Source organism: Salminus brasiliensis, chromosome 1, assembly GCF_030463535.1.
Source record: "Salminus brasiliensis chromosome 1, fSalBra1.hap2, whole genome shotgun sequence".
NCBI classification, from domain to species: domain Eukaryota; kingdom Metazoa; phylum Chordata; class Actinopteri; order Characiformes; family Bryconidae; genus Salminus; species Salminus brasiliensis.
The window spans coordinates 53,950,011-53,963,732 of NC_132878.1; the positions used below are offsets into that span (position 1 = coordinate 53,950,011).

Below are 13,722 nucleotides of genomic sequence, written 5' to 3' on the forward strand. Positions count from 1 at the left end.
GGGTTTGTGTAAAGGATTCTTGTTAGCAACCAAAACAAGCAGCTGATATTTAGTTTTCTTCTGAAATAGATGCACAATATATTGGTTTCTATGAACTATTGTAACCTATGTGAAAATGAACTGGTCTTTACATTGCAAGTGGCAACCATCGGGGACCAAGCACCAATCTCCATTAAAGAACCTGTAGAGCACTAATGATTGACAATGTTTTAGACTATTCTTATTCATAATAGAGGTGGATTTTCTTGCATTTGTGTTGTAATTTGTAGGTTTCTGAACGTCTTGCCTTTTTCGCTGTGAGTTTACATGAGTTTACATGTCTGTAAAGCTGAAAGAATCATTTTCACATTACTTTTACTCTCCCATGTGATGCCTGTTTTTATGAAAGTGCTGAGGAGGAGGAACACCAGAGTAAGATATTAACTTAGATTTGTGAATGATTGTTCTAAGGCATTCACAATTGTGTGTGTGTCTATGTGTGTGTGTGTCATCATGTGTGTCTCAGCTGCAGCAATACTGTGCAGACTTTGATCGTTGGCGAGTTCGAGTCAAAGTCAAAGATTTCTCCAGTTGCCCCTCAGTGTTTTGATGAGAATTACTGAGTAAGGAGCGCAGAATTCCCTCTGATCTGACAGCTGTGAACACTGAGAGAGGTAAGCATAAATGTTTCCCTTCAAACTCTGATGAACCTAAATGGAAAATCTCAGTTTCATGATGGGAGTTTTTTAATGGTGTTAGATCTTAGTGACTGTGTACAACCGTTCCTGTTGGTGTAAACAGATCTACAGATCTTTTTACATTGTAATGATTTAAAGTTTTTTAAAGAGTACATTCAGCGATTTATTCCTGCGTCTAAGGGGGGTGGTATATCAACACTGATGGTGTCGCTATGGGCCTGATATTGGCAGAGGGTGAAAAGTAATGAAGCTAATCCAGCTCTATAACAAAAACTCTAGCCTGGAACAGCACACACTTACTCTGTGTAATGTTAGTTTTGTTTTACTTCCTGTCATTGTTTAAGTAGTTTTTTTGTGGTTTTTAAAGAAGAAATATTGTTTCAATGTCAGTACCCGTATCAGTACCAGTATTACAGAACATAGTGTGGCACTTTTAATATGTCCATTTTTGACATTATAGTATGTGAAGTGTTAACATGTTTCTACGTCTTCAAAGCATTCCTTTATTAAAGTTAAACCTACAGAAAAGTCACATTTAGAAATTCAAAATGCCCTTTAAAAATTTTAATGTTCCATAAATGGAAAAGCTTTTTTAAATCATAGAAAAGCATTCTGTTAAAATGTATAGACAAGATTTGTCAAAAAAAAAAAGGAAAAGTGTTTGGATATACAAACAACAATGTCTGATTTAGTAATTACATATCATTTAAATTGCTTAATCCTCTCACAAGTACAGTCCCACCCCTGGGATTCAAAAGTTCAGCTTTCAATGTGACACAACAATCAGATTCCTCAAGTCCATCCACTCATTAGTCTTTCCACAACATACAGCGCATCCCAAAAATTCAGGAATTTTCTGTTTCAGCTTCAAGGGTGCAAAAGTTACAAAAAGTTACAGAACTGCAGCAGTGATCATGTGAAAGGAACTGTTAAAAAAGTCACCCTGGGTGGAGTGTTACAGGTATCTAGAACTTACTTGTGAAATGGCAGTTGATTTTAATTGATATGTAATGTTTTTCATCCTAAATGATCAAATTCTCATTCCTTTTTTCAGTTGATTTTTATCTGTAAGATTTTTTTTTTTACTTGTGATTAATTCTAAAATTAACTCTAATTCTATATATATATATATATATAGAATTAGATATATATATATAATATAACACTCGAGTGATGATTATAATACTTCAAGTAACGTATGGTTTCGTGGCAGGTTTGTGGTAATATTAAAAAGTCTGAATTATGTGTTTATTCTGTATTGTTTATTACATCTTCATTGTTTACCCCATGTCTTTACATTGCATAGGGCCTGCTGTGATGTCAGCGTCCAGCTTAGTGCCCTTTATCGCCATCCTGCTCCTCCAGCTGTGGGGAGCACAAACATTCTCCCATACAGTCTTCTGTCCAACTCCCTGTCTATGTCAAAAGACTCTCCTAAACTGCTCCTCATCTGGCCTCTCTGAGGTCCCGTCACATATCCCAGCAACTGCCACGGCCCTGGACCTGTCCCATAATGCCTTACACTCTCTGGTCCCTCTTGGTCACATACGTTTGAAAGGGCTTCAGCATTTCTGGGTGGGAGATAATGCTCTGGAGAGTCTGTCGATGTGTTTGGGGAAAGGTGCAGAGAGGACTAAAATCCTTCGCAGAAGAAAAGAGTGGTGTGTTTCCTGGGCACCTGATCTTCAGCTGCTGTCTGCTGAGAGAAACCAGCTAAAACGTCTACCAAGTGGTGAGAACATCAGTTATTCACACACACATAAGTCCACAACAGCATAGAGGGAAATTCACAGTGATAGTCATTGTATCGGTGGACGAAACACACTGGCCAGCAATGATGATATCAGTGCATACAGTGTGTGCATTTATCACAGTTTCTACGCTGTAGTAAATCACCCTTTAACATGGCAATCACTAGACCTTTGCTCTATATCACTATGGACACTCCTGAATCACTAGTGTCCTTTAGCCAATCCGATGGCCCACTCTAGAGTAAAAGGGCTGGGCACAGGCATTCCAGTGCATCATTAGGGGTTATAAAAGAAGGCACGGCTGTGTCTAAAGATCTCAACACATTCCAAAGTTATCATGCTTATTGTAATGCTCTAAGTATGATGGCATGTTTTAGATTGGGCTATTTTTAAGTTTTAATGCTTTAAAAAAATCACAGTATTTCCATTGAAACACACATCTAAAAATGATCAAAATGAAAAATCAGGATATTTGTAAAGTGGGTAGCAATCCTGCCTTCCTGCACTGGGGTGCAATTCCCCAGCAGGGGTAACCACCACCCTGTAACATGGTTCATATTTTCTAATGAAAATCATCTGTCTCCAAAATGGGGACTGTACAGGAGAGGGCAGAACTATTCTTAACTCTGAATGGAAGTTGTGTTAATTAAAGTCAAGGGGCTTTGGTTCCTCTCCGTCCGTACTGGCATGACCAGCATTAGCTTTCACAGCCCACTTCGATCCTCTACAACCTCGAGGTCCAGGCATTGTTTCCTCAAAAGCAGCATCAACAATTATCACAGGACATTGAAGTGAATATCTGAAAACTGTCAGCCTCCCTGTGCTGGCCCTCAATAAGACATCAGGGACATAACGTCTCTGTTCTCAGAGGCAGTGTGATGAAGCTATGAGAGTGTGCAGATTATATTGTATGTTTATTACAACTGAAGAGACACTGTTTTATCACAGTGTCGCACAGCCATTGCTTTGGAAGTGGATATAATCAGAGGAAGCCGACCCCTGAGTCTGTGTGAGTTAGTGAAATGTGGGCTATTAAGGTAGGCTCGGACACCACACAGATGACAGCGTCTCTCAGCTGTTTGTGAGTCAGTGCACAGCCTCTCTTCCCCAACGAATGCCTGACCAGCAGGCCGTCAATTCTGCTCAGCAGTCAATACAGCACTCAGAATAGAAGAAGCAGGCATCTTGATTTCTCTCCTTCTTTCTCCTGCTCCATCAGATCATTAATATTAAGGTCTGAATACTGCAGTATCAGCAACCAGCTCATAATGTAAATATATACAGTGCTGAGGGGGCAGCTGTGGCCCACAGTATGTCCTATGATCTGAAAAGGTCTTTTCCATGAATGTCTGCTTTTTCGCGTAACATAATGATTAGGTCCCTGTAGCTGTTTAATCTATTGTAACTGTAAATTGAATCATTAAAATAATTTTAAATATTAATGTTACTTTCATTCAATAAAGAAAACCATATATTTTTGCCACTACTGCTCCATTTTACAGCACTTTGAAATCCCTCTTAAGCAAAAGCTTTTGAGGACCATTTCAATGCTACATTCAATCATTGTCACTGATTGCTGAACTAATCACCTAATTAAAAACCTTTCAGAGGTTTCAGAACAATGTACAGGGCAGGAGGTACTCCAGTATCGGGGTGAACCTGTGAGCTAGATTAAGGACACAGTGATAACAGCCATCAAGTCAAATACATGATTAAAAAAAACTGAAACAGTGGGAAGGTGTTGGTATGAGGTAACCATAGCAAACAAGACATCTATTGATCTCTACGTATTACACCCTTTTCTAATGTAACAGCGGTTATCTCCTTCCTCCACAGGACTCGGCAGTATAAAACCCCTGCAGGTGCTTCACTTTGCTCATAACAAGATCTCTGCGCTTGGTTCTGCTGACCTGGTTGGGTGTATGAACCTGAGAGAAGTGCACCTCCAGCATAACCTCATAAACACTATCCATCCACAGGCCTTTAAAGACCTGCCAAATCTCCAGGTAACGGACCTCAAAGTGTAAACATTGGAAAAGAAAAACTGGTGGTGCTTTACATTTACTCGACTCCAATAGGTACATCAAAACCACACGTATTACTTCCGAGTACATTCAAAGCAACGTGTGGTTTGGTTAAACCTGGTTAACCCTTTCGTGAGTGAGTTCTGGCCACACGCCCAGACAGAAGCCAACTCTTTAGCCTCCATGAGATAATTAAGAAGCATGGCAGGCAAAGTGGAACATTAAAAATAGTTTTTAGCAAGTTATGTCACTGAGGGAAAGACCTTAAGAGTGCATTTTAAATGCAGTTCTTTAAAACACATGCTCAAACATGCATGGCAGCCACACACTGCCGGTATGAGTGGCTAACGTACATGAATTAACACAGACTGCAGGTTTTAGCAGTGTATTAGGATGCGCTGTATGTTGTGGGAAACCTGTATGTTGTGATTAACCAGTAAAAATTAAGAAAACCAAGAATCGGGCATAGCAAATCCTACCAGTGGGCTGAAATTAATAATACCAGAAATTAATAATAATAAAAACATGTTAACCCCATAACCTATTTATCATTCCAGTGTACTATGTATAACTTATTAATTGCTAACTAATTGTACACATGTTGTCATTGTAGTTTAACAGTTTATTTATGCATCATACCATTTAGGTCCTTGACCTAAGCAATAACCTGCTGACCATCATACCACTGCCAGCCTACCTGTCTCTGCGGAACTTGAACGCTTTGGTGCCCATTTCTGGAAATAGGTGGAGGTGTGATTGTAACTTGAAGACAATAAGAAGATGGCTCAACTTTGACAATGAACTGGGCAATCCAACATGGAAAGTAGACTGTTTTTCTCCTTCTCATCACGCTGGAAAGGATCTGGCGTATCTGGGGGAGTCTGATCTTACATGTCCACCACCTGTTGATAGCACACCAGGGTTCCATAAGGAGCTTACTGTAGATGAGGGGACTGAATTATTGCTTTCCTGTGGAGCGGCCAGCAAAGGTACATATTATAGAGTTTCAGTCTTTTATCTCAGCAGAAAGAATCATTTTTGTATGCATGTTTTTATATATATATATATATATATATATATATATAACCCTCAAAATGTGTGTGTTAGAACATAAAATCCTGTTGTCCTTCTTTTTCAGGACTCCTGCAGACCCGCTGGTGGACACCTCAAGGCCATGTCTCTGAGAATCAACAGGTCCTTCTTCTCAGCAACATCACAGAGCAGCATGCCGGACATTATGTCTGTATCTCAGGAGTCCAGTATGCCCATGTATCAATATTCAATCTACATGTTCGTAAAAAAGTTTATGACACAAGGCAGCGGCGAGAAGCCCGAAGTGCTTTGGATGAGCTAACTGGGGAAGAAAACATGAACATGGAGAGGAATGTGCGAGCTGTAGGCCAACCTGATTTTGTGTTAGCTGTCTGCCTTTCCGTCTTCATTACTTTCATTGTGGCCTTTGTCCTTGGAGTTCTTTTAAGGCCGCTTCTGGACAAATTATGCCAAAAGATTCGAACTAAGAGAGATTCCGCATCATCATCATCTACAAATTCTAGGACTTCCTCAGCTCGACCAAGGGCATATGAGAACGAAGGATTTTCAGAATCAGAAGAACAAGTGCAAGAGGTGCGAGTGGGATCAAGAGTGACGTTTGGTGGGGTAACGGAAGTTAAAGACTATGGGGGAAACGTTCCTTACTATGTCACAGTTGAAGATGCCAAATCAGACGGCTCATCTGAGAGCAATACAGATGTTGAAGTGACAGATGAGAATGCCCAGGGCCAAGAATCCCTGACCAATAATGTTACAACTCATGTTGAGATGGAGGAATTAAGGAGCAAGGAAAGCAGCAATCCTACAAGCTCAAAACAAGTGAGCAAAGAAGTACCTTTGCGAGAAGAGAACCCAAAAGTAAGTGTGGAGGTTGTGGAGTATGAACCCATTCCAGACCCAGAGGACACCCCAGAGTTAGAGGAGAGGAGGATTTCAACTGTCTCCTTTCAATCCGAAGTGCCTCAAGAACAGCAGTCCGTTTATGAAGTAAATGAGTCAGCTGAGCAGAGTGTAGATTCCTTTATAGTCATCACACATGGCGATGAGGAAGGTAACACAGGTCATGAGGCAACAAGTTTGACTGACCCATTTTCAGAGAGCCTGTCTGGTCTAAAGGAAGAGAATGTGGACGATCTGGATAAAGATTCATGGAATGACAGCGGGGAGAGTTTTTCTTTCCCTGACGACTCAAGATCAAGCAGCCGAATTACACAAAGTGCCGTTCTTGATTATCCACTTTTTGAGGAGGAACTGTCTGTGGATAAACAATCTGATCATCTAAGTTCGTGCAACTCAAGTGAAAGTGGTCTTACTGAGGGAGAACAAACAGAATACACTGTAAACCCAGAGGAAGATGAAGAATCAGAGACCGCTAACGATCCACACTCAAGATTCTCCACTCCGGAACAAGATGCTTTAACTGATGAGCCGATCACAGGTGCTCGTTTCAGACAAGACACTATTACACTGGACCCATCAGATGTACATATAGCTCGAGTGGACAGTTTTGATGATGAGCCATTTACAGTCCAGAGCGAGTTCTCTGATAATAATTTCAATGGCTATTTTAATGCGGAACAACTTCCACAATACCATGTGCACCCTGTTTATAGGATCGGGCAAAAAACTACCAGTGTTGTTGGGATAGATGAAGCAGGCGCCAGTGTCTCCAGTGAAGATGAAGAGACAGAAGCAGAAAATGAGTGCTTTCCTCAAAAACTTGAGATAAAAATACAACCTGAGGTTAATAGTGAGTGTGTTATTCCGGTTAAAGAACCAAGCAGCACTGTTGATATTAACTTTGACAACTCTTCAAGCAGCACAGATATGGATGAAAAGTTTAACAGAACTGGTGCTGAAACAGTTAAGGAGGCTGTTCAACCTTCATCCAAAACATCCTTCTCTGATGAAAGTTTCTTTGGGAAATTTGATGTGACTTTGGATTTAGTACCAAAAGTTAAGAGATATCTTCACTTCTCTCACTCTGAGCCTCAACATTCAGTGCAGTCTCCATCCACATCTTTAAAGACAGAAACTCTTACACCAGTGTTAGGGACTGATTCTTCATCTGAGGATGGAGATGGTTTCTTTACGCAAACAGGTACATCTTTTGAGAGAGTGCCTAAAGTAAAGAGATACATTCAGTTCACACCATCGCAGCTCCAATCATCAACTCTGTCTCCATCCACATCTTTAAAGACAGAAACAATCACACCAACACTGGCACCAAAAGCACAGTCTGGGAAACAGGATTCACTGTTTAAGGATAACCACAGCCCGACCACAAATGAGGAGAATTTCTTTGAGCAAATAGGTGCATCTCTTGATGAAGTACCAAAGGTACAGAGATACATTCAGTTTACACCATCTGAAGTTCAACCATCAACACTGTCCCCATCAACATCTTTAAAGACAGACCAGCTCACACCAGTGTTAGGGACTAAAACACAGTCGATTAAATCTGATTGTCCATCTGAGGATGGAGACGGTTTCTTTGGACAAATAGATGTGTCTACTGAAGGAGTGCCTAAAGTGAAGAGATACATTCAGTTTACACCATTGGAGCCCCAATCATCAACTCTGTCTCCATCCACATCTTTAAAGACAGAAACAATCACACCAACACTGGCACCAAAAGCACAGTCTGGGAAACAGGATTCACTGTTTAAGGATAACCACAGTCCGACCACAAAGGAACAGAATTTCTTTGAGCAAATAGGTGCATCTCTTGATGAAGTACCAAAGGTACAAAGATACATTCAGTTTACATCATCTGAAGTTCAACCATCAACACTGTCCCCATCAACATCTTTAAAGACAGAAACACTCACACCAGTGTTAGGGACTAAAACACAACCTGTGGGATCTGATTCTGAGGATGGAGACGGTTTCTTTGGGCAAATAGATGTGTCTACTGAAGGAGTGCCTAAAGTGAAGAGATACATTCAGTTTACACCATCGGAGCCTCAATCTTCAACTCAGTCCCCATCCACATCTTTAAGGACAGAAAAGCTCACACCAGTGTTAGGGGCTACAACACAATCTATAAAGTCATATTTTTCATCTGAGGATGGAGACGGTTTCTTTAAGCAAACAGGTACACCTTTTGAAGGAGTGCCTAAAGTGAAGAGATACATTCAGTTCACACCAACAGAGCCCCAACCATCAACTCAGTCTCCATCCACATCTTTAAACACAGAAACAATCACACCAACACTGGCGCCAAAAGCACAGTCTAAGGATAACCACAGCCCGACCACAAATGAGGAGAATTTCTTTGAGCAAATAGGTGCATCTCTTGATGAAGTACCAAAGGTACAGAGATACATTCAGTTTACACCATCTGAAGTTCAACCATCAACACTGTCCCCATCAACATCTTTAAAGACAGACCAGCTCACACCAGTGTTAGGGACTAAAACACAGTCGATTAAATCTGATTGTCCATCTGAGGATGGAGACGGTTTCTTTGGACAAATAGATGTGTCTACTGAAGGAGTGCCTAAAGTGAAGAGATACATTCAGTTTACACCATTGGAGCCCCAACCATCAACTCAGTCCCCATCCACATCATTAAGGTCAGAAAAGCTCACACCAGTGTTAGGGACAACACCACCACCTGTGGGATCTGATTCTTTATCTGAGGATGGAGACGGTTTCTTTACGCAAGTAGGTACATCTTTTGATGGAGTGCCTAAAGTGAAGAGATATATTCAGTTCACATCATCAGAGCCCCAACCATTGTCTCCATCCACATCTTTAAAGACAGAAACAATCACACCAACACTGGCGCCAAAAGCACAGTCTGGGAAACAGGATTCACTGTTTAAGGATAACCACAGCCCGACCACAAATGAGAAGAATTTCTTTGAGCAAATAGGTGCATCTCTTGATGAAGTACCAAAGGTACAGAGATACATTCAGTTTACACCATCTGAAGTTCAACCATCAACACTGTCCCCATCAACATCTGAAAAGATTCCACCAACGTTTATTACAACACAGTCTGGGAGATCTGATCCTCCATCCGAAGACAGACTCAGTCCAACCACTGAGGGAGACGGTTTCTTTGAGCAAGTTTGTAAATCTATTGATGGAGTGCCAAAAGTGAAGAGATACATTCAGTTCTCACAATCTGAGCCTCAACCATCAACTCAGTCCCCATCCACATCTTTCAGGTCAGAACTGCTCACACCAGTGTTAGGGACAACACCACAACCTGTGGGATCTGATTCTTTATCTGAGGATGGAGACGGTTTCTTTAGACAAACAGGTACATCTTTTGAAGGAGTGCCTAAAGTGAAGAGATACATTCAGTTCACACCATCGGAGCTTCAACCATCAACTCTGTCTCCATCCACATCTTTAAACACAGAAACAATCACACCAACACTGGCACCAAAAGCACAGTCTGGGAAACAGGATTCACTGTTTAAGGATAACCACAGTCCGACCACAAAGGAACAGAATTTCTTTGAGCAAATAGGTGCATCTCTTGATGAAGTACCAAAGGTACAAAGATACATTCAGTTTACATCATCTGAAGTTCAACCATCAACACTGTCCCCATCAACATCTTTAAAGACAGAAACACTCACACCAGTGTTAGGGACTAAAACACAACCTGTGGGATCTGATTCTGAGGATGGAGACGGTTTCTTTGGGCAAATAGATGTGTCTACTGAAGGAGTGCCTAAAGTGAAGAGATACATTCAGTTTACACCATCGGAGCCTCAATCTTCAACTCAGTCCCCATCCACATCTTTAAGGACAGAAAAGCTCACACCAGTGTTAGGGGCTACAACACAATCTATAAAGTCATATTTTTCATCTGAGGATGGAGACGGTTTCTTTAAGCAAACAGGTACACCTTTTGAAGGAGTGCCTAAAGTGAAGAGATACATTCAGTTCACACCAACAGAGCCCCAACCATCAACTCAGTCTCCATCCACATCTTTAAACACAGAAACAATCACACCAACACTGGCGCCAAAAGCACAGTCTAAGGATAACCACAGCCCGACCACAAATGAGGAGAATTTCTTTGAGCAAATAGGTGCATCTCTTGATGAAGTACCAAAGGTACAGAGATACATTCAGTTTACACCATCTGAAGTTCAACCATCAACACTGTCCCCATCAACATCTTTAAAGACAGACCAGCTCACACCAGTGTTAGGGACTAAAACACAGTCGATTAAATCTGATTGTCCATCTGAGGATGGAGACGGTTTCTTTGGACAAATAGATGTGTCTACTGAAGGAGTGCCTAAAGTGAAGAGATACATTCAGTTTACACCATTGGAGCCCCAACCATCAACTCAGTCCCCATCCACATCATTAAGGTCAGAAAAGCTCACACCAGTGTTAGGGACAACACCACCACCTGTGGGATCTGATTCTTTATCTGAGGATGGAGACGGTTTCTTTACGCAAGTAGGTACATCTTTTGATGGAGTGCCTAAAGTGAAGAGATATATTCAGTTCACATCATCAGAGCCCCAACCATTGTCTCCATCCACATCTTTAAAGACAGAAACAATCACACCAACACTGGCGCCAAAAGCACAGTCTGGGAAACAGGATTCACTGTTTAAGGATAACCACAGCCCGACCACAAATGAGAAGAATTTCTTTGAGCAAATAGGTGCATCTCTTGATGAAGTACCAAAGGTACAGAGATACATTCAGTTTACACCATCTGAAGTTCAACCATCAACACTGTCCCCATCAACATCTTTAAGGTCAGAACAGCTTGCACCAGTGTTAGGGACAACACCACCACCTGTGGGATCTGATTCTTTATCTGAGGATGGAGATGGTTTCTTTACGCAAACAGGTACATCTTTTGAAGGAGTGCCTAAAGTAAAGAGATACATTCAGTTCACACCATCGCAGCTCCAACCATCAACTCTGTCTCCATCCACATCTTTAAACACAGAAACAATCACACCAACACTGGCACCAAAAGCACAGTCTGGGAAACAGGATTCATTGTTTAAGGATAACCACAGCCCGACCACAAATGAGGAGAATTTCTTTGAGCAAATAGGTGCATCTTTTGATGAAGTACCAAAGGTACAGGGATACATTCAGTTTACACCATCTGAAGTTCAACCATCAACATCTGAAAAGATCCCACCAACATTTATTACAACACAGTCTGGGAGATCTGATCCTCCATCCGAAGACAGACTCAGTCCAACCACTGAGGGGGACAGTTTCTTTGAGCAAGTTTGTAAATCTATTGATGGAGTGCCAAAAGTGAAGAGATACATTCAGTTCTCACAATCTGAGCCTCAACCATCAACTCAGTCCCCATCCACATCTTTCAGGTCAGAACAGCTCGCACCAGTGTTAGGGACAACACCACAACCTGTGGGATCTGATTCTGAGGATGGAGACGGTTTCTTTGGACAAATAAGTATGTCTGTTGATGAAGTGCCAAAAGTGAACAGATACATTCAGTTCACACCATCTGAGCCTCTTTCTCAAACTCTGCCAACACGTACATCCATAAAGGGCACAGGAGCAATAATACATACAGGCACAGAAGATGGTGTTGAACCAGCTGCCGAAGAACACAGTTTTTTTGGGCCAATTGAAGGAATACCAAAAGTTAAGAAATACATTCAATTTACATATCCTGAATCTCAACATTCAGCTCAGTCTCCAACCCAGTTTCTGACAGAAACAGAATTAAAGAAATCCTTTTCTTCGCCTGAGAATGTCAAACCAAATGAGGAGAATTTCTTTGCGGAAACAGACACTTCTCTTTATGACATCCCAAAGTTAAAAAGGTACATTCAGTTCACAGCTGAATCTCCTCCTTCAGGCATCTTACCTGATGATAAAACAAAGCCAAGCAGCAACAAAGACAATTTCATGGGAGGAATATGTTTAACTACTGATAATATACCAACAATAAAGAGATCTCTTCAGTTCACACAATCTGAACCTCAACACGCAATGCCGTTACTATCCCCACCCTTGAACAAAGACGAGCTCATTACTGAGTTAGTGACAAAAAGGGAATCAACTAGTTCCAGTTATTCACCTGACAAAAATGTCAAACCCAACAACCATGACAACCTGTTTGGGCAACTGAATTCATCTCTTGATGGAGTGCCAAAGATCAACAGATACATTCAATTTTCCCAAACTGAATCAAGTAGATCTGAGGATGATAGCAAACCAGGCTCACGACAACAAAACCAGATACAGAGTCTTTCATCAACAAAAGATTCAGCATTTGACATGAAAGTGGCCACAGAAACAAGTATGCTAGACCAAATGTCCAGGCCTAAGAGGACTCTCTTCTTCTCCTCAAATTCGGATCCTTATGGGCAGTCTGACCAATCATTCACTTCACCACAAGCTCGATTAAGGCAGAGAATCTCACATTCCCAATTTGTTGATGAGGAAGATTCAAATGCACAAGATTCATCCCCAGCATCCTCCGAAACGGAAGCTGCCAGAGAGTACCTTAGAGACAGCTCTCAAGCCCGTCAAAAGCAGGAACGGAGAAGATTACTGTTCCAGCAGAAAAGGAGAGCCATGGATGGGTTCAATTTGACCTCCCACTCCTCCATATTACAAGAAAGGGATAAGCAGGGAAGCTCGTCAGACCGTAATGAAGAGACGATCCCATTCTACTCAAGGCACATTTTCCGCAGTGTTTCTACAGGAACAGCAGCCACTGCAAGCCACGAGCATGTAAATGTTGCAGGATCTGAAGGCTTAAGTGCCAAGAGTATCTCCTCCCTCAGATACAAATCTCGCAGTGATGTTTGAAAGTAGTTTGATTTTGCTTTTTTAACCTTTGATATGTATATGTATGCACATTTGTAAAATTTGTATAATTACCATATATTTAAGAAATGAATTCTGCTTAAAAATACTGCTATTCCAGGACTTAATTTAAAAGCTTAAATGGTCTCATTTTATTTACTTAATGTGCTACACTTTCTTAATGGTGTAAATTATCTTACGCATTTATTTATCCAATACTTTTTCTGAAATGTTTAACTTGTTCACAAGACCTACGCAAGAAATGACTGTAGAGTTACCAATGAAACCCTACATGAGTAGAACAGCCATCATTAAAATCCAAAAACCCATTTAAAAGTGCTCTTGTTTACTTAACAGCGTTCAGATTGTTTGAGACGGCTGCAGTGTAAAACGTTACTGAAACGTATGACGAGTAAAGTGTCACAA

General features: G+C 41.1%; 1 protein-coding gene across 1 annotated transcript; it reads left to right on the top strand.

Annotated features, from left to right (window-relative positions):
- The first annotated feature begins 507 nt into the window (after window positions 1–507).
- lrrc66 (leucine rich repeat containing 66) lies at window positions 508–13,632 on the top strand. Its single transcript, XM_072682672.1, has 5 exons — window positions 508–653; window positions 1,984–2,409; window positions 4,265–4,434; window positions 5,099–5,441; window positions 5,591–13,632. Exons 2-5 carry the CDS (start codon window positions 1,995–1,997, stop codon window positions 13,297–13,299), a joined length of 8,637 nt encoding a protein of 2,878 aa, XP_072538773.1. The 5' UTR covers window positions 508–653; window positions 1,984–1,994; the 3' UTR covers window positions 13,300–13,632.
- The last annotated feature ends 90 nt before the right edge of the window (window positions 13,633–13,722 follow it).